Source organism: Bidens hawaiensis, unplaced genomic scaffold (assembly GCF_021521415.1).
Source record: "Bidens hawaiensis isolate Kalapana, Puna unplaced genomic scaffold, B.hawaiensis_p1.1 tig00045602_1, whole genome shotgun sequence".
In the NCBI taxonomy this organism is placed as follows: Eukaryota; Viridiplantae; Streptophyta; class Magnoliopsida; order Asterales; family Asteraceae; genus Bidens; species Bidens hawaiensis.
Window position 1 is genome coordinate 25,383 of NW_027498135.1, and position 21,961 is coordinate 47,343.

At 38.1% G+C, this 21,961-nt stretch overlaps 1 protein-coding gene and 1 pseudogene across 2 annotated transcripts; one reads left to right on the forward strand and one right to left on the reverse strand.

Annotated features, from left to right (window-relative positions):
- Window positions 1–14,253: 14,253 nt before the first annotated feature.
- Window positions 14,254–17,736, reverse strand: LOC143595875 (putative lysophospholipase BODYGUARD 3; annotated as a pseudogene). The gene is made up of 4 exons (XR_013146605.1): window positions 16,824–17,736; window positions 16,392–16,720; window positions 15,641–15,841; window positions 14,254–14,638 (listed from the first exon to the last, which is right to left on the reverse strand). The product of XR_013146605.1 is annotated as a putative lysophospholipase BODYGUARD 3 (transcript).
- A 2,164-nt stretch (window positions 17,737–19,900) lies between these two features.
- On the forward strand, window positions 19,901–20,677 carry LOC143595876 (uncharacterized). The gene has a single exon (XM_077074792.1). It carries the CDS (start codon window positions 19,901–19,903, stop codon window positions 20,675–20,677), a length of 777 nt encoding a protein of 258 aa, XP_076930907.1.
- Window positions 20,678–21,961: the final 1,284 nt, after the last annotated feature.

The following is a 21,961-nucleotide window of genomic DNA, read 5'->3' on the forward strand; positions in this document are numbered from 1 at the left end:
TATTCGCTATGAAGGTCAGTTCGTTATAAGAGCCAATTCATTATAAAGGCTAGTTCGTTATAATAGTCCATTTGTTATAGGGGTCCATTCGTTAAGAAATAAAGAAGGAGCCTCATTCGTTAATGAATTGGATAACGAATTAATATTTAAATAATGACAGAAAGGTCCCTGGACTTAGAATAAAATGAATTAATTACAAAGAAGCCCTCGAACTTTATGAGTTAGCAAATAAAATAATAAATTAAGAATTCTAATGAAAATTGTGTTAAGGCAGTTAATGGAAATAAAATTTTCTAAGCTAACCTGGCAGCTCGACCCCAACCAAGGGCTCTGCCCCTTAGACCTCGCTAGGGGATAGCCGCCCCTAGAACCACGCTGCCAGGGGCGCTTCCCCCGGACCCCCGTTCGTTGAGGGTTATAGTAGACTAGAAATACGTTACGGATAGAAACAGTTGATTGATACGCGTAATTGTTATATAGTTAGTCACGCACAGCTAAATAAAGGAATAACCATTAACGGTGAACGTAACCGAGTTCAGGTGAGTTTCTAGCCCCATTTCCTTGTTATGTTTTCGGGGCTGTGTGCATACTCAATGTGATTAGTTAATACACTTACCTTGAGTGGTAAGTGTATGCATGGCTGATATATGTGATAGATATTATATTATGAATATGAATGAAAGCTTGTCGGAACGTGAACGATCTTCGGATATTGCATGTATCGTCAATAAAGGTAAGTGTTAGAATATATATAATTGTGTATGTATGAATGATGAAGCAGGCTATGTACGAAATTTTATGAATGTTAGTATGAAAGTATGGTAGAGTGAAGGTAGGGAACAGACCTTAATAATATCTGCGATATAGGGAACATACCCTAATAATATCTGCGAATGTAGGGAACAGACCCTAATAATATCTGCAAATGTAGGGAATAGACTCTAATAATATCTACAAAGGTTATAGGATGAAATGTATGTATATATGTATGTATGAAAGAAAGAATGAAAATATGAAGGTATGAAAGTATGAAGAAAGTGAAAAAAGCAAAGTATGTTATATGTATCTTCGGATGCGTATATAAGTAAGTGTTTGGATGTATTGTATGTTACCTGTATTAACTAGAAATCACTTAGCATAGCTGACTTTTAGTATGCACGTAGGTTAATAGACTGAGGCAGCTCGCTTGATTGAAAACACATGGCGGATATGAAGAAGCTGGCATCTGAAGAAGGATTTGTCATGATGATATATAAAATGGTGTGACGAGTCTAGACTGACTCACCAAGCCGAGTGGGCAGTGTCACAATACGCAATATCCTACCTTTTTGCGCTTTACGATACGCGACGGATTGGAAAATCTGCCTATAAAAGGGGAAACCATGAGATTTCATTTCATATTCAAAACCAAATCACACACATATTACCTTGTTTTCCATGCCCGACTGATGTGCGAAAATATATATATAAATAAAACACAAGTCGCAACTAAGCTTTAAAAACCAAACAATCTATCCTAGTTCACACAAACGGCAAGTGTACCGATCGCGTATAGCACAGATGAGGAAAGTCCGGATATCGAACTTGAAGACCCGTGAAAACGTTTATAATTACGAAACTCTAACCAAGACTCACCAAAATATTTAATTAATTTATTTTAGAATTTATTTAACTACTTAACTTAACTGAATGAAAACTTTTGACAAAACTTTGAAAACTTTGGTTTAAATTCAATGAATAAAGACGTCTACCTAGGAATGAATCATGTTGACAGAAATAACAAGACAATGGATTGAAAATATTCACGACACCGGTTATAAAAGATGACACAACTAAAACTTGTTTAAGAAAGTTAAATTACCTCTCAGTCTCTCTAACAAACTCTAACTTATTTTAATTGATTTTAAAGAATAAACCGGAAAAACAATTATTAACGTGTTCAAATGACGACTCACCTCTCGGTCTCATCGACACACTATCCTAATGGAAACGAATACTACGCAACCAAGGATAGAGGAACAATTTAACTTAACCCAAATTAAACCAACTAATTGCACATAAACACTCAAACTTGACAAGACAAAAACCCGCTCTCGCGCGGTCTTAATTCTAACAAGTAAAAGCAACGAGACAATATTACTTCTTATCACCTCTCGGTCTCAAAGAAGGTGTAACTGATTTTAGATGATTATATTACCCACTTATCCCTACGGTTGTACACCCCGCAAATAAACCCTAAACACCAAGTCAAGAGTTTAACAAGCAATCAATTAATCAAAACCAATTCAATTAACTAATGCAAGAGGATTATAAGTAATAACAAATAAAACACAGCCATCACACACAATCTAATTTATGGTTTAGTTAAACTTTACATCAATAATTCAAGTCTTGAACATTAACAATCCATTATACAAGTCTAAACTACTCAACAATCATCTATCCTAGGTAGAACAAACAAGTTTAGCTACTCATAGATTTGGACAGCCACATATACTTAAGAAAAACATCACAAACATCATCATAAACATAATCAAACTCATTCAAGATCCAAACAATATCAATCACAAGACAAACAATCAATCAATTGCAAAACAATTCAAAACAAAAGACCAAATCAATAAAGTTAGGGTTCTTGAACAATAAGTAAAATTTATGAGTGTTTTACTATCAAGTATGGCTGAGATCTATGCTTGTTATTGATCCCTAGCTGCTGCCCCAATGTTCCTCTTTCTTTTCCAGCCGCCAACAGCCTCAGCCGCGTCTTTCTTTCTTTTTTTCTTTCTTATTTTTCCGACCGGCTGCAGTTCCGATCGCAAGGGTTGCCAAGGGGTTAGGGTTTTGTGATTTCGGGATTAGTGGATGATTAATTGCTGGAAACTCTTGTTATTAAGTTAATATAATATTATAAAAGGCTTTTAAGATGTGGGCTTGGGTCGGGCCTAGACTTATAAGTTTGAAAGTTGCACAATTAAGCCCCTAAACTCTTCAATTTAACTCTTTTTTCCACCAAACTTCATAACCTACAAGAAAACAATCATCTTTGTAATATCAAGCATAAACAAACCATAAAACTTAATAATTAAACTAAAAAGTAATTAAAACATGAAAAAAATTATACGGAAAGTAAGTGTGTTTCACTACACATCAAACATCCCCACACTTAAGACTTTTTCGTCCCTGAAAAAGATTTGACTGCAGTTGGATCAGAATCGGAAAATCAAAGTCTAATCAAACATATAGGTTAGATTTTAAAGCTAAGAAAAACGCAAAAAACGCGATCATCGATATTGTTGTCCACCTAAACCCATGCCTTAATCTTTACCGGGACAAATAAGATCTGACAATAATATTACTTAGTGGTTTACACAATTAAGACCCGCTTATTTTCTGCTTTTACCGGACCAGACCACCCCAACTTGACTTAAACCTCAAAATTAGCAGAATTAAAACTTTATTTCTCCATATTTATGAATAGTTAAGACGATCAAGGGTATTGTTTATCCACCTAAGCTTAAGCATCAAAGTCTACCAAGCAGCCATTAGATATGATTAAGGTTCAATTATTTATAGCCAGTGCTCCCCACAACATGACATACCCTCGTTATCAAGCAATACCCCAAATCCATAACCATAGGTGAGTATGCAAAATTTTATCTGTATGGCTTACATGTAGCGTGTCCCTTGTGGTCCGTTTCTTAATAGTAATGAGACGCGAGCAAGGGGACCCCACATGACTAACAGCGTGGATGATCAAGTCTGTAGTGTATTTGTACTTTCGTACTTTTTGTGATCATGTTTATAGACTTATAAGGGTTTGCTCTTTGGCTTTATTTTAAATATACACAACCCCACTTAGGAATTGTGAATACCCAGCTAAATAGATTGCATACAGACCCATGGTCTCCGGACCCGAAGCATCCCATCAACACAGGATTTAAGGTTATAAAACCATACGCCGATGAGGTGTAAAACACTAAACTAGCATTTTAAGATTTATATCATAGGCTACACGGCATACTCTAACGTTAAACCTACCCAAGCATCATATGATAACGTATTCAAATTTTTTTTTAAAACTCATGATATTTCCACTTTTTCATACCAAAATTTGAGGCTTGAGAATGGCCCGACCTTTCATTGCTTATTTTCCACGGACAAAACGCTTTACCCACAAAATATTTCCGTTTAACCGTTTTATCAAATTTGCCCTTTCATTTTCAAGGCTGAGCCTACCGACACATCCCAAGTTAAGTGTGTTTTCTTTTATTTATCTCATATTATTAGTAGTTTGTAAAACCGATTTCCGATAAATATCATCATTTCCCACTTTAATGCAAAAGAAACTATAAACAAGGGATATTTTTTTTTCTTTTTTTTATTTTTTATTTTTATTTATTTATTTTTTTTTAAAAAAAAATTTAAAAAATTTCTTTTTCATTAATATTATTATTATTATTATTATTATTATTATTCTACAACTAAGTAAAATAAATTCCCATCCCCACACTTAGAACGAAATCATCCTCGATGAGAACAAGGAAAAGAAATAAAATAAAAAAAAACGTAAAGCATAAAATTAAAACATGAAAGAACAGAAATTAAAATAGAGAACAGGTTACTCCCCTGGCTTAGATTCAAATTCTTCATCAGTTGTATATGACTCAAACGAACGACCGTATAGCATTTCATTCGCGGCCGCAACCTCGGGTGAACCAGTTCCAAAACGCCATCAGAGCTACCATGCGCATAATAATACCTGTAAAAACTCAAACTCGCTCGCATGTAGCGGCGTACAAAACAGAAAACAAAAACATAAGAAATAAACATATTTTTTTGTGTTTTTGAATTTTTTAATTTTTTTTTATTTTTATTAAATATTTATTTTTTTGAATTTTTATGTTTTTATAAATATAAATAAAAATAAAACAAATAAAAACAGATAATAAAGAGAATCATAATACAAACTCTACAACTCGGGTGTCTCCCGAGTGATGCATCCATCACGACTATTCCTCGGTGAATGAGCAAGGTAGAACACCTCGACTGTCTGATCAGTTATCGGCTCTACAATGTAGTGCTTCAATCTATGGCCGTTCACCTTAAACTTCCCGCTTCGATCTTGTATCTCAATCGTGCCATACGGGAAAACCTCAGTGACTGTGAACGGTCCCGACCATCGGGATTTCAACTTTCCCGGGAATAACCTCAACCGTGAGTTATTCAGTAAAACCTTATCCCCACACTTGAACTGCTTATTACCCTTCAATTTCCTGTCATGCAGTTCCTTCGTATGCTCCTTATACCGAAATGATTGTGCATATGCGTGATCTCGGAGCTCCTCTAATTCATGTAATTGATGGAAACGATTACCCTCTGCGGCGGGTAAATCAAGATTAACCCCTTGAAGGGCCCATGAAGCGCGGTGTTCCAATTCAACAGGAAGATGACAGGCCTTCCCATAAATCATCCGAAATGGTGTGGAACCAGTCGGAGTCTTGTAGGCTGTACGGAAGGCCCACAGAGCGTCATCTAATTTGTCGGACCAATCCCGACGATTTGAACCAACCTTTTTCTCGAGAATACGTTTGATTCCCCGATTACGCACTTCCACTTGCCCACTAGTCTGTGGGTGGTAGGCGGTCGCAAGCCGATGGGTGACCCCATAACGCTTCAACGCCTTATCCATCTGCGAGTTGCAAAAGTGAGTACCTCGATCACTGATCAAGGCTTTCGAGACTCCAAAACGAGCAAATAGACTTTTCAGAAAACGGACTACCACCCGGGCATCATTGGTGGGTAGAGCTTTGGCCTCAACCCACTTAGACACGTAATCGACGGCCACGAGTATGTATTTGTTTTCACGCGAAGATGGAAACGGTCCCATGAAATCAATACCCCAAACATCAAAAACCTCACAAACTTGAATGGCATTCTGGGGCATTTCGTGTCGCGAAGAAATGTTGCCGACACGCTGGCAACGATCACAACTCTTAACGAACAGATGAGCATCCTTAAAGATAGACGGCCAGTAAAAACCAGAATCAAAGACCTTCTTTGCCGTAGAATTAACACCGTGGTGACCTCCAGTCGGTCCCACATGACAATGGCTCAAAATTTTCCATCCTTCCTTGATATCCACACACCTTCTAATAAGCTGATCAGCACCAATGCGGAAATGATATGGATCGTCCCAAAGGTAAAATTTGATGTCAGCAAAGAATTTCTTCTTTTGCGGTAAGGCATCTTTGGGAGGTATCCGTCAGCGAGATAGTTCGCGAAATCAGCAAACCATGGAAAACCTTCCTCTTGTGCAGTAACGAACATCAGACTCTCCGTCGGAAAACGATTGTCGATCCTAACTCCTGAATCTCCTAAATCAACTCCCTCTAGACGTGAAAGATGATCAGCCGCCACATTCTCGGCCCCCTTTTTATCACGAATCTCTATATCGAACTCTTGAAGCAACAAGATCCATCGGATAAGACGAGGCTTAGCATCCTGCTTGCTGAAAAGATATCTAATAGCGGCATGATCCGTATAAACAATCGTTTTGGACAAAACCAGATAGGACCTAAATTTGTCGAAAGCGAACACCACAGCTAAAAGCTCTTTTTCGGTGGTGGTATAGCTTTCCTGTGCGCCATTTAAGGTCCGGCTCGCATAGTAGATCGGATGGAAATGCTTATCCTTCCGTTGTCCAAGAACCGCTCCGACTGCGAAGTCGCTCGCGTCACACATCAACTCGAATGGTAACGACCAGTCGGGGGCAACCATGATCGGGGCGTTAACTAGTTTGTCTTTTATAAGATCAAACGCCTCGATACACAGCTCTAGAAAAAATAAATGGAGCGTCCTTCTCCAAAATTTTGGTCATGGGTCTCGCGATTTTAGAAAAATCTTTGATGAACCGGCGGTAGAACCCAGCATGACCTAGAAAGCTACGAATTGATCTCACAGAAGTAGGCGGGGGAAGATTAGAAATGGTCTCGACCTTTGCCCGGTCAACCTCTATCCTCGCACTTGAGATTCGATGACCTAGAACAATGCCCTCGCGAACCATGAAATGACATTTTTCCCAATTAAGGACTAGGTTGGTGTCAACGCAGCGGGACATCATCCTCTCGAGATTTGATAAACAATGATCGAAGGAACTCCCAAATACGGAAAAATCGTCCTTGAACACCGCCATGGAGTCCTCGATCATATCATGGAAAATGGCCACCATACACCTCTGGAATGTGGCCGGAGCGTTACAAAGTCCAAACGGCATACGTTTGTAAGCAAACGTTCCGTAAGGGCAGGTGAAAGTGGTTTTCTCCTGGTCGTCGGGAGCTATCGGAACCTGGAAGTACCCGGAGAAACCATCTAGGAAGCAGTAGTACTGCTGACCTGCTAAACGCTCTAACATCTGATCAATGAATGGGAGAGGAAAGTGGTCTTTCCTGGTGGCATCATTCAGTCGGCGATAGTCGATGCAGACTCGCCATCCTGTCACAGTCCTCGTGGGAATAAGCTCGTTCCTCTCGTTGGTGACGACAGTCATGCCACCCTTTTTAGGAACCACTTGGACTGGACTCACCCAAGCACTATCAGAAATGGGGAAAATGTTCCCCGCATCAAGGAGTTTAATGATCTCCTTCTTTACGACCTCTTGCATTTTCAGATTAAGCCGCCATTGCGGCTGGGCGACAGTTTTGAAATTTTCTTCCATGAGGATTTTATGAGTGCAGAACGAAGGGTTGATACCCTTGATGTCGATAATCTTCCAAGCAATAGCCTCCTTGTGCTCTCGTAGCACCCTCAACAACTTCTCCTTCTCGACCTCGGTCAATGCAGATGCAATGATAACTGGAAGCTTCCTCTCTTCATCTAAAAAAGCATACTCAAGGTGGGAAGGTAAATCCTTAAGCTCTAGGGAAAGGGGAGGACTCTCGACCGAAGGTCGGTCCATCGGATCGTCTCGTACGATCTCAGCAGACACGCCAGATTCAGGGGTATGTGACTCGGTGTCGTCATCTAAGGACTGATTTGTTACGGCAACCATTTCAATCTCCGGAATCTCCCTATCGAGAATCTGGGTGTCGGAGGCAGATCCTCCACAAATTTCGCTGAAAAACTCCCCGACATGCTCCATGATGGTATCAATGAAGTATAAGGAGTCATCAGCAGACTTGGGGTGTTTCAGTGACTGTCGAACGTCGAAGGTGACGTTCTCATCCCCAACTCTTAAGATTAATTTACCCTCGCAGACATCGATCAATGCCTGTGCAGTGGCAAGGAATGGTCGGCCCAAGATGAGTGGGACACTATCGTCATCGTTCATGTCCAGGATGACAAAGTCCACCGGGAAGATGAACTTGTCGACACGAACAAGCATGTTCTCGACCACCCCTCGGGGGTATTTCACAGAACGATCAGCAAGCTGGATACTCATACGGGTGGGCCTCGGTTCGCCTAGTCCCAACTTGCGATAAACGGAATACGGCATGAGATTAATACTGGCACCAAGATCTGCCAGCGCATGGACGACCGTATTATCACTCAAGATGCAGGGAATTGTGAAACTCCCAGGATCGGACATCTTTTCTAGTAACTTTCTCTGCAAGACTGCAGAGCAACCAGCACTCAGAGGAATGGAAGAGACTTCGGCTAACTTCTCTTTGTTCGAATGAATATCCTTAAGAAACTTTGCGTATTTGGGCATTTGCGTAAGTGCCTCAAGGAAAGGAATATTAAGATGAAGTTGCTTCAGAAGATCAAGAAATTTGGAGTTCTGCTCCTCGTCTCTATCCCTACGGACTCTCCCGGGAAATGGGAGTCTAGGTTTGTAGACTCTCGGTGGTGTTCTGGGTGATGGCTGGTTCTCGGCCTGTGCTGAACTTCCGGGTCTGTCCCTTTGATGCACCTCGGCCGGTGGAGACTCCAACTGAATCTCCTCGTCTACATGCTCCTCCACATCTACCGCAGGCTTGTTAATGACTCCTCTCGTCGCCTCTTGAATTACGGGCTCGCTACGTGCCCCTGCACCGCTCCTTGTCGTCACAGCCTTCGCGAATGCCTTCGGATTTTGTTCAGTGTTACTTGGAAGTGTACCTGGCGACCTTTCATTTAGACGACTTGCTATCTCTCCCATCTGAAGCTCAAGATTTTGAATTGAAGCTCCTTGATTTCTCATGAATGACTCGTGCTCCCGGAATTTCTCTTGAGTTTCTTTGTGACGGGAGTCCTCTCGAGTCATGAGTTGCGACAGCATCTGTGTCTGCTGTGCCATCATCTCCTCTAACGTGGGCTTCTTCTCCCCACTACTCGGTCCCTCACCGGAATCTTGGAATAGGCTCTGACGTTGCTGGAAGCCGGACTGATTTCCGTTCCTCCAGTTTGAGTTTTGGTTACCTCTCCACCCCGAATTATAAGAATTGAAAGAATGTTGATTTCGGTTTGGATTACTAACGAAGTCGACTGCCTCCTCCTGGAAACCTACGGGGCACTGAACAGTATCATGTCCCCCTCTACAGATCTCGCATAACTTACTTTTCACTTGCAAGTCCTTCATGATCTTTGCTAACGCTTTAACTTGTGCCGCCAGTGCGGTGCTGTTGTCGACCGAATGCATGCCGCGTGATAGGGAATCGACGGTTTTGGTACTCTTAACTGGTGGTCGCTGGTATCCACTCATTGCTAAACCGTTAAACAAGGCAACGCACTCATCCGTATCCTTCGTTGTTAGTAGGTTACCTCCTGCAGCTGTGTCGAGCATACTCTGAGTTGCGTACGTCACTCCATTGTAGAACTTCTCAACAACCGCCCAGTCTTGTAGGCCGTGGTTCGGACATAAAGCAAGTAGATTTTTGAACCTTTCCCACGCCTCGTAGAAGCTCTCGGTGTCCTCCATCTGGAAAGAATGAATCTGGTTACGCAAACGAGCGGCCTTAGCCGGAGGATCGTATTTCTCAAGAAATTGGGTCTGCATGGCAGCCCAAGTAGCAATGGACCCCTGTGGGAGGGACTCAAGCCACAGACTCGCATGATCAACGAAGTGAGAACGGAAAGATTCGGAGTTTTTATGGCGTCTTCGGATACGCCGGCAAGATGAAACGTGTCGCAGATACGTGCAATACGAGTGAGATGAGAATGCGGGTTCTCGTGGAGCAACCCGTGAAACTGAGCAGAATGAGCAATCGTGTTCAGAACGTTAGATGGAATCTGCCAAGTCGTTTGAACTCCTATAGCTGGTGGAGCAATGCTGGATCTCGCGCCAGCATCGACCGGACGGGCCCGGTCTGCAACTGTCCTCCTCGGTAGTGGATTTGCGTCGCCCTTAATCCTATCCCTATTGGCGGGTTCAGAAAAAGTAGGAGAAGAAAACGTATTACCGACGGATGTAGATGAACTGGAAGACGGTTTTGTATGACGTCTCTCAAGAAGCTCTCTCTCTGGTTCGGGAAATCCTTCAACTTCTGGTGGTCCTAGAGATCGAGTACGTCGCATACAACTATTAAAATAAATAAAAGAAATATTAATTAGCTAAACTATTTTAAACTAAAAAACAAAACAAATAAGAAAGACAAGTAGTAAACAAGGCAAGTCTTAACTCGAGCCGTTCTTAATACGCCTCAAACCGTGTCCCCGACAACGGCGCCAAAAACTTGATGTGCGAAAATATATATATAAATAAAACACAAGTCGCAACTAAGCTTTAAAAACCAAACAATCTATCCTAGTTCACAAAAACGGCAAGTGTACCGATCGCGTATAGCACAGATGAGGAAAGTCCGGATATCGAACTCGAAGACACGTGAAAACGTTTATAATTACGAAACTCTAACCAAGACTCACCAAAATATTTAATTAATTTATTATAGAATTTATTTAACTACTTAACTTAACTGAATGAAAACTTTTGACAAAACTTTGAAAACTTTGGTTTAAATTCAATGAATAAGACGTCTACCTAGGAATGAATCATGTTGACAGAAATAACAAGACAATGGATTGAAAATATTCACGACACCGGTTATAAAAGATGACACAACTAAAACTTGTTTAAGAAAGTTAAATTACCTCTCAGTCTCTCTAACAAACTCTAACTTATTTTAATTGATTTTAAAGAATAAACCGGAAAAACAATTATTAACGTGTTCAAATGACGACTCACCTCTCGGTCTCATCGACACACTATCCTAATGGAAACGAATACTACGCAACCAAGGATAGAGGAACAATTTAACTTAACCCAAATTAAACCAACTAATTGCACATAAACACTCAAACTTGACAAGACAAAAACCTGCTCTCGCGCGGTCTTAATTCTAACAAGTAAAAGCAACGAGACAATATTACTTCTTATCACCTCTCGGTCTCAAAGAAGGTGTAACTGATTTTAGATGATTATATTACCCACTTATCCCTACGGTTGTACACCCCGCAAATAAACCCTAAACACCAAGTCAAGAGTTTAACAAGCAATCAATTAATCAAAACCAATTCAATTAACTAATGCAAGAGGATTATAAGTAATAACAAATAAAACACAGCCATCACACACAATCTAATTTATGGTTTAGTTAAACTTTACATCAATAATTCAAGTCTTGAACATTAACAATCCATTATACAAGTCTAAACTACTCAACAATCATCTATCCTAGGTAGAACAAACAAGTTTAGCTACTCATAGATTTGGACAGCCACATATACTTAAGAAAAACATCACAAACATCATCATAAACATAATCAAACTCATTCAAGATCCAAACAATATCAATCACAAGAAAAACAATCAATCAATTGCAAAACAATTCAAAACAAAAGACCAAATCAATAAAGTTAGGGTTCTTGAACAATAAGTAAAGTTTATGAGTGTTTTACTATCAAGTATGGCTGAGATCTATGCTTGTTATTGATCCCTAGCTGCTGCCCCAATGTTCCTCTTTCTTTTCCAGCCGCCAACAGCCTCAGCCGCCTCTTTCTTTCTTTTTTTCTTTCTTATTTTTCCGACCGGCTGCAGTTCCGATCGCAAGGGGCTGCCAAGGGGTTAGGGTTTTGTGATTTCGGGATTAGTGGATGATTAATTGCTGGAAACTCTTGTTATTAAGTTAATATAATATTATAAAAGGCTTTTAAGATGTGGGCTTGGGTCGGGCCTTGACTTATAAGTTTGAAAGTTGCACAATTAAGCCCCTAAACTCTTCAATTTAACTCTTTTTTTCACCAAACTTCATAACCTACAAGAAAACAATCATCTTTGTAATATCAAGCATAAACAAACCATAAAACTTAACAATTAAACTAAAAAGTAATTAAAACATGATAAAAATGATACGGAAAGTAAGTGTGTTTCACTACACATCACCGACCCTTTACAACATCCCGACGAATCCCCCGAGCCTTGAAGTAGATTCTAACCGGTTGGAGTCTAGTCGAGACCTCGACACCCGACGTATAGTAGAAGTGCTGCTTGTTTGATCTTAAGTTTATTACTCGAATACCCGTGTTAAGGTGGGGTATCTACTTAAGTTAATTAAATTCATAGCTTAGACCCTAGTCGAGGGAATGGTCTAAACCAGCCTTAAAAATATATATTACTATCTTTTCATAGATAAAGGTTCATATGATAAGTGTTTCATCATAATTAAGAAACACAAAAGTTTTACATACAAAGGTTATAGTCAAATTGACATTTCTTTTTGAATAAGAAACATAAATATATTTATAAATAGACATTTCTTTGATAAATAAAATATATAACACATTAATGGTAAATAAACAGGAAGACTACAGGTCTAAATGTTATACTCGGGCAAATGATTTATCAAGGTTTAATGCTATCTAAATTAGCCTAAAGGTCTAAAGCCAAATGATTCGTTCTAGATATTTATACAAGTTATTCACAAAACTACAGGTTCGAGATCACGTGCACAACATAAATCAGTGAGACGTACTAATCATAACAAAGGTGAATACGCTCAACTTTTTACAACTCTTTAAACGACTCATACAAACAAAGTTTCCATGGGATTACAGATCCCTAAAACTTTATAAACAAAGGTAGTCATTGGCCCTCATGCTATCGTATTTGTTTATCTGAATCATAACATATATGGTTAGTCGGTGGGCACATCACACCGCACTTGGTCATTCCTCCGCCATGATGGATTCGGTCCAAGTTATACCCGCGTGGAGAATGCTCTTGTGTATATGGGTAGTTTTTAAGTATTTAGACGTTGTCCACTGTGCGGTTTCAAGTTGAGCTTGAGTTTAAAATAGTATTTCAGAATTTCAAAACCTAATTATTTTCTTTGTCATGATGAGCCGGGTCACAACATTTGCCGTTTGGAATAATTAACATTATAAAATGCTTTAGTGTCAAGGTATTCACTAGGGGTGATCAACTTAACCTCCATAATCGTTAAACCGAACCATAACCAACATAACAAAACTAATTTCAACCGATGACCGACATAACCGGTGGGTCGGTTTAATGAATTTTTTAAACCGTCAAAAATAAGTCAGTTTTGGTTAAAGAAAATTCCAAAACTGATATAAACGAATAGACCCATTTATTTAACCAACAATATGTTGGGGATTAACTTTCACCAAATATGTTGTTGAATTATATCTTTTGATGTTTATTATTCAATGTTTGTTATCAGATAAAATTGAATTTCATTGTTAGATTATATAATTTCATCTTTTTTTTAATATTATGGATTATATACTTTGGTGGTGGCAGCGAAGATGGGCGGTGGCGGTGGTGGCAACAGAGGCGCTGGTAGGTGGTGGGGGAGGCGGTGGTGGGGGAGGCGGTGGTGGTGGTGAGAGAGCAATGGGTAGTAGTGATGGAAGGGTGGTGGTAGTGATATAGTGTGAAAGAGGGATGAGATGAAAAAAAACAAGGGGGTGGATATATGGAATGAATTTTGCGTGTTTTAGAGGAGATGGAATAGACATGGTAATGGGTGATTCAATTCCATTAACCAACTAAACACATTTTTTTCATTTCATCATAATGATCTGTTCTATTATGTCTCTCAATTATGCATAATAAACGCTACCTAATTCAGTGTATGTTTATTTCTATTGTTAATTCAATATATTCATCAAAAACATTTTTTCTAAAAATTTCGTTAGAAATGTGAAACTTTTAAACTTCAGTTGGTTGTATATGAATAGACGAAATTCTCTAAATGCAATGCCAAAGAAGATTAAATAAACAATATAGCTTCACCAAATCATACACATATATACAATCACCCTACCAATATTCATCCATCTTCTTGACTTTCAATGGACTAAACCTTTTTTTTACCGGTTTAAATTTGTAGACTTCCAAATCTCTTCAAGTTCTCTAGCAAAAGCCTCTTGACGTCCGACAACAATCGTAATATGATCTTTCTTTTCTACAACCTTAACGTTTGCCCGAGGGACCTTCGTCTTCATATGGCTGCTACACTCAACCGGGATGAGCTCGTCATATTGACCATGAAAAATATTAACGCTACATGTTAAATTGTTTTGAACCGTATCCAAATACCCTTCGATCTTGCCTGTGGTCCCGCAAATGATGTTGTGAAGGGTATGCCATGCAGCATTATGTGTATGACAACAAAAGCCTTTGATCAAATAAGTCTTGATCCTGTTTTAATTTAATATAACATGAAATCAGTTAATCAAACAATTGGCAATTTTTTTTCTATCCGGAAGCATTAGTCATAACAATATTTGACCTACAAATAATCCATATGTGTACGTTGGTGGGTTCTTTTGTTGTTGAAATTACTATTATTATATATCCTTGGAGATTATAAAATGAATAAAAATATAGGGCCACGTAAATAGCATTTCATTTAATGTTCTCAGTTGGTAAGTGTGACATGTGTATTCACAAGTTCACATCCTGGTTGTATATTAATTGTAGTATTCAACCAAACACATGCTTACCGAGAGGAACCAAGTTGTTACTTTCAATAATTTTTCACACAAATTAAATAACGCATTCGGATCTATAAGGAAAAAAATTCAAGAGTATCCTAAAAAAAACTTGTGTATATAATGGTATCTTAATATTTGATGGTGTGTATCCAAATATATAAAGCAGAGAAGAAAAATATTTTCCAATAATTTTTCATTTTGTTGCAAAAGTTGAGAGGCTGCATCCCCTCAATCCGTCTTAGATCCGCCCTCGGTATTGGTAGTAACATAGATTATGCAATGGTAACATTTTTTTCCGGTGGTTTGCTATGATCAGGCTGATTTGTTAGCAATTATTAAATAAGTAAAACAGTATTTGTGTTTTTGAATTTTATAAATTAAACAAAGTTATATGTAATCCACGGTTAAGCCTTAGAAAATATAAATGAACCAAACAGATTCGAAATCGTGGATGACAACCGTAGAAGGTGGTCATAAATTTGGTGCATTAATTCGGATGTCCAAGTGATCACAAATTGACTATATAATATGACTTTAACTTACAAGCAAACTAGCTTTAATTTAATGTTTTTGTTTAAGAAAAGAAAATAAAATTTTAAGAGATTTGAAATCTTGTCAAATAAAAAACTAGAGAACATTCAGTAATCAACGATCTTGTTAACAAAGATACGACATGTTATAATATTTCAAATAAAGGGATGGTTACCTATTTCTGGTGATGAGTTTGGTGAGAAATTCCCATATTCGGTGGTTCTTGCAGATAAGCAAACAAATTGTTCGGCTAACATGTTCATACCAACAAGCTAATGATGCTCCAAACGCTATCAGCGGGCCATACCCGCCGTGGCGCCACCTTCCTCATCATATGCTGCGTCGCCGGTTCCCCTTTCGGCGTCGGAAAATATGGCTGGCAAGACATTCAATTAAGTAAGCTCTTTTATTTAGAGAACGGGTTATAAAATTCTGTCAAGCTATAGCTACACCACCCATAACTGATTCACACCATAATATGGCCGTCCACAAACACTTAAAACACCGTTTTAACCCAAAAAAAAAAGTTGAACTTTGAACTTAATGCTCATAATGTCTAGATGAATGTCCTGACCATAGAGAGTCAAACTTATAAAAAAATATGTTTTAAAACAATCGTTCGGCCAATACCCGACATATGTTCTAACCATAGACTGTACTACTTTAAACCTATTTTTGGGCAAAGCGGTCATCCATCCTCTATCCAGACAGATTTTAAAACGGTGTGGGATTTAGATGTCAACGGTGTGTGTAGTTGGTCGCTACAAAATTTAACTTGGGCTACTTAACATTTTTGGCAAAACCTTAGTCATTAAATCTTGGAAATCTGCATCATTTCGGTTAATGAATTGACCTAAAAGATTCAGATCATAAACACAATTACAAAAATTTATATAAAATAATCAAAAGTGTAGTAAAATGCTTACAGGTGCGATCAGGGTGAGCTACTTGACGGAGTTCGGGTATTTCACGGCGAGTGCTAGAGCTAGAATGCAACCAAGAGAATGAGACACTATGTGAAAAGATTTAACCTTATGTTCTTCAAGCACGGATTTCTCGATCATGTCAAAATGCTCTTTTATCGTGTAGAGCGAGTCATGGGGCTTCGGACTTCGTCCGAACCCTAGCAGATCAATTGCAAACAATCGATATGTGGATTTAGTTGTTTTCGTGAAGTTTGGAAAGACCGTCTCGGTCCAAAATGCGGATGATGATATGAACCCGTGAATAAACAAAACATCGTCCCCAACTTTATCTATCATCAAAGTTGTCATCTATGTTAATTAAGAACATAATTAAAAAGAACCTAGAATAAACAAAAGGGAATCTAAAGTAAAATACGCTACAAAGTTACAAACCTTTAGGTCCATCCGTGTGGACAAAAAGACTATCGTTACACATGTTCGACCACGAGTTACACGTGTCACAATCACAGTCCGACCACCGAGGAATCGGGTGAGACTTATGACCACCTATTTTCTCTTGTAACATTTCCACAATGGTGTTGTTCACCGTGAATGTACTCGATCTAACGCTGGATTTGTTTAAGGCCATGACAACATTGGTTGTGCTATCGACTTTTCGACGTCTAAACTCTTGGACGGTGGTTCTGGACACCTCGGACACTAACGATGGCCGAGTGTAGAGGGTGTCCGAGATCTCTTCCAGTTGCAACCTTGTTGCCGTAAGGCACACGATCTTTTTTGCCTCACCCGTCTCGGACACCAAGATCTTACCACTGCTTGCAATGGCCTCTTTCGGTGAAGAACAATAACACGGTTTCCATTCAGACTCTACAAGAAAATCAATAACCTTGTAACCGTAACATAGGACTAGATCTAGTACATCCAGAATCGAGAAGATAACGAAACTCAAAATGTCGTTTATTACGTGACCGACCATCGCTAGACTACAAGTACCCATGATCACACTTACAGGCAGATCTAATTAACTAAGTCCATGCATCACCTTGTGGGTTTGAAGGGGAAGAGTGTGGGTTTGAGACTTGTATTAAAGGTGTTTCTGTGGACAGGTACTAACAGGTAAGAGATAAATGCATTCATTACAACAGTTTGCTGGAGGAAATTAAAAAATATAAAAAATTTTAGCAACATTTTTAAACATAGGTTGGTGGTGGTTGAACCTCCAATTGTGCAGCTCCTAAGAAACCATCTGCAAGGCTAAAAATGTAACTTCAACACATTGTCTTAAAAGTTATCAAACCTAAAACTAAAGGGGTTAACCAACCCATGTCTTCAAGGGCACACAATCACTAGGATTCACATCTAATAATCAGTGACTGGATTGATTATATTCATAAAACAAAAATAAGAATAAAGTAACAACCCTAAATGATGGACTTGTGACCGAAAATTGAATGGTAATACTTTGGTTGGCCGGTCCTAAGCACGGGCCAAGCCGGACACCCGGCCGTGGAACAATTTATTGTGGGCACAAATTTTTTTTAACATATTTTTGTTAAATATAAAACGGAAAATTTTTTGGGTCCTTCCTATAAAAACTAAAACCTTAAAACTTATTCGGCTATATTTTATAAAAAAAATTTAAACTTCATAGTTATTGGTTGAACCTAATAAAAAATTAACCCATGAATCTTAAGCAGCAACAACATTAGTAGTAGTAGTAGTAGCAGCAGCAGTGGTAGTACTCGTGGCAGTAGTAAAAGTGGTAGTAGAGCAGCCATAGCAATAGCAGTAGTAATAAATAAATAAACACTCTTAGCGTCTGCGTTGATCGGATGCCACAGCTAAACAACCTCCGGTCCTCCACTATAACGTTAATCGTTGTTTAAAAGTGAAAGTTTATATAATTCGTTCGAACCTTTCTTTCGGCTATATAGAATACTTGAATCCCTATGGCTGCCCTCCTTTTTCATACTCATAAATGATATTGGTCGAAAGTATGACTATACAAAGTTGATCTATTTTTACGCACGATCTTATTATTATTTTTTGAACGGCCAAGAAATCCTTCAAATGGGCTATATTAGTATATAAACTAAACTTATTAATATTTATATTACGTGTAGGGGTCTTATTATAATTATTGTAATTAGTAGGGTTAATATGAAATTAGTTAGTCTATAAATAGGGAATGATGTCAGACAAATTACGTTAAGTATAATCGAATGTTCAGTATTTGTTATTCAAGAATTCACATTTGTATCATCATCTTGTTTTGTTCTTATTCAATTGTGAATTGTGTGATTTGTTCGCTCATTACCAACAGTGGCATCAAAGCCAAGGTTTTTAATCGATTTGGGTATTCTATTTGTGAACGTACCAGGTTTTAGGTTTTAATCGATCAATTGGGAATCTGTGTGCTTAATTGAATCGATCAAGGGAAACAAAAGGAAGGTGCGATCAAACTGGTGTTTGTTCTAGAAATTGATCGATCAAACAAGAGCCTATTTGAAATTGATTAAGAATTTGATCAATTGGGTTATCGTTTTTTCAAAAGAAATTGATTTGATAGGCCCTGTAACTGTCAATCAGTTAAGAACATCTGATAAAAAATTGATATCCAAAAAACACAAAGAGTAAGCAATCTGATTGACAATTAGTCAATTGATAGTTTGAATCAGAATTTGTTTTTTGTAATCAGGAATCAATCTGAGTTGTTCGCATAATCAATCTGGTTCTTGTTCAGTTTGTGATTCTTGAAGGTTTGATACTCTATTGGATATCAATTCAAGTACACAATCATATTGTATTAGTTATTTAATCCAGTTACAGAATCAAGATATTTTGTGGGATTGTTTAGAAAAAACTCTATTTGGGACAATTCAAGCCCTACACAAAGTATTGTGTTTTTGGTTAAAAACGAGCTCGGTTCGTTTTGATTATTTAACGGTTGGTTTTGATACCCGTCTACCGTTGTTATTAGTAACAGTTGGTTATAAAGAAATCCGAGTTATGTTGAAACGGTTGGTTTTGTTTCACTTTGTTACCCAATAAACCAGTATAGTGTTTGTGTTTTGAATAGTCGGCTTAGGCAACGGATAAACCCGTGTTAGTTGTTGGTTGAGACAAACAGTTGGTTATGGCTTGCCTCGTTAAACCCGTGTACTATTCTCGGTTTAGAAAAAAAAAAACGGTTGTTTGTGTTTTGAATAGTCGGCTTAGGCAACGGATAAACCCGTGTACTGTTGTTAGTTGAGACAAACAGTTGGTTTTGGCTTGCCACCGTGTACTATTCTTGGTAGAAAATGATTTGGTTTTGATTTACATTGTGATCCGAAAACCCGAGTACCGTTGTTGTTGAAATAGTTGGTTTTAAAAAAAACGTTCACTATTTCTGAGATTAACAGTTGGTTTGTTTATAACCCGAAACTGTTTAGATTAAAGTTGACAACAAATTTTTCTAAATTTGTAATAGTCAATTTATCAAGATTGGGAAAAAGAAAACTCGTAAAATGGTCGAGTCCAAGGATAAAGAAGTTGTAACTTCAAAGGAAGGAGGGACATCAATGAGTTTTCAATGCCCTGTGTTAAACTCCACAAATTACAACATTTGGGCTATAAAGATCAGATCGATCTTTAACGTCCATGGAATTTGGGAAGCCATAGAACCAAAAGAGGGCAGCGAAGTTGATGAGAAAAAAGATAATACTGCAATTGCATTACTATTCAAAGCGATTCCAGAAAACATGGTATTGCAAATTGCTAATTTTACTTCGGCCAAAGAAATTTGGGACGCATTAAAGGTTCAACATGTTGGAGTTGACAGAGTTAAAGAAGCGCGTTTAGGAACACTCGAGTCAGATTTTGAGTCACTAAAAATAGGTGTTGAGGAGTCGCTTGATGTGTATGCCGGGAAAATAAGTGAGATTGCATCACAAGCGAGCAATCTTGGGCATACTATGAATGACAAGAAACTGGTCCGAAAGCTACTCAGTTCTGTGCCAGAAAAATTCATACAGATTGTTGCTGCGATCAAGCACTTTGTGGATCTTGGTGCAATGCCATTCCAAGAAGCCGTTGGAAGGTTAAAGTCTTTCGAGGAACGCACCAAAAAGAAAAACAAGGAGGTAGGCATGAATGACAGGCTTCTGTTCACTAAAGAAGAAGGAAAAGAGATAGTAAAGGAACAAAAGTATGAACATTGCGGTCATGAAAGCTCAAAGCAAGGAAACAAAGAACGTGGTCGAGGCAAGTATGGGAAGACTTGGAAGAATAAACAAGGAAATTAAGAACAACAGGACAAGGATCACATAAAACGTTTCAAGTGTAATAAACGTGGGCATTTCAGGCATGAATGTCCAAACTGGAAAAGAAGGGAGGGGGCAAACTTGATCCGGGATGAAGATGACGAACCAACGCTACTATGTTGGCAACCATATCTTGAAGAAACGAAGACCTCACTTAAACTAAGTTTAGTTTAAGGGGGGTATTAGTATATAAACTAAACTTATTAATATTTATATTACGTATAGGGGTCTTATTATAATTATTGTAATTAGTAGGGTTAATATGTAATTATTTAGTCTATAAATAGGGAATGATGTCAGACAAATTACGTTAAGTATAATCGAATGTTCATTATTTGTTGTTCAAGAATTCACATTTGTATCATCATCTTGTTTTGTTCCTATTCAATTGTGAATTGTGTGATTTATTCGCTGAGTACCAACAGACTAATGGCTAAATTTACCACATTGAGATACACCGTCATTCGATCCGAGAAAAACCCTTACCTAAGGCCAACCCCGTGAACACTCGCTCGAAGGCACGACAATGCCGTGAGATAAAACCCGTTTAGTTCAAAGATCCAACTAGTGAAAGCATAGCCACATATACTCGTCTAGTCTTCCATCATCACCCTGGTGACTCTAATACTATATGCTAGGACATGAATCAAACCCGAGTCACATGAAACACCAAATCTCTCCCTTACTACTTCACCACTAACTCACTGAAAACTGTTTTAACTTTTTACTCCCTATGAGGCAGAAAAAAAAAACTTTAATCAAGCTCGTGATGGCGTAATATTGAATATTAAATTTCAAGTACAAAAGTAATACAATGGGTGGTGGTATAATTAATGAGATGCTAAGATTTTCAAACCAAGAATATTGGGAATTTAATGTGCCATAACTATTTTATGTGTGTAAAATGTAAATAGTTCATCATTCACAATTTCACATATTCATACTAGTAAATGTAATTAAAAAAAAAAGCATACAAAAATCCAAATGTTTAGTTGAAATAACACTACCAAACGATTGACGGTTATTTTGGTTACCATCAGTAATAACTTCTAGTAATAAAAAATCACTTAGTATTAACTCTTTTAGCACCAACTCAACAACTTCTTATAATTCTGCTTATAATTAGCATGTCTGCATCAATTTGTTCAATTTGTTGCTGATTACAAATAGCACTGATACTTGTTATAAATAATTATCAGCTTACAAGAAATTTTCTATCAACCATTAAAATCTAAAGAATCTTCTAACAACTTCCCATCAAGGGAA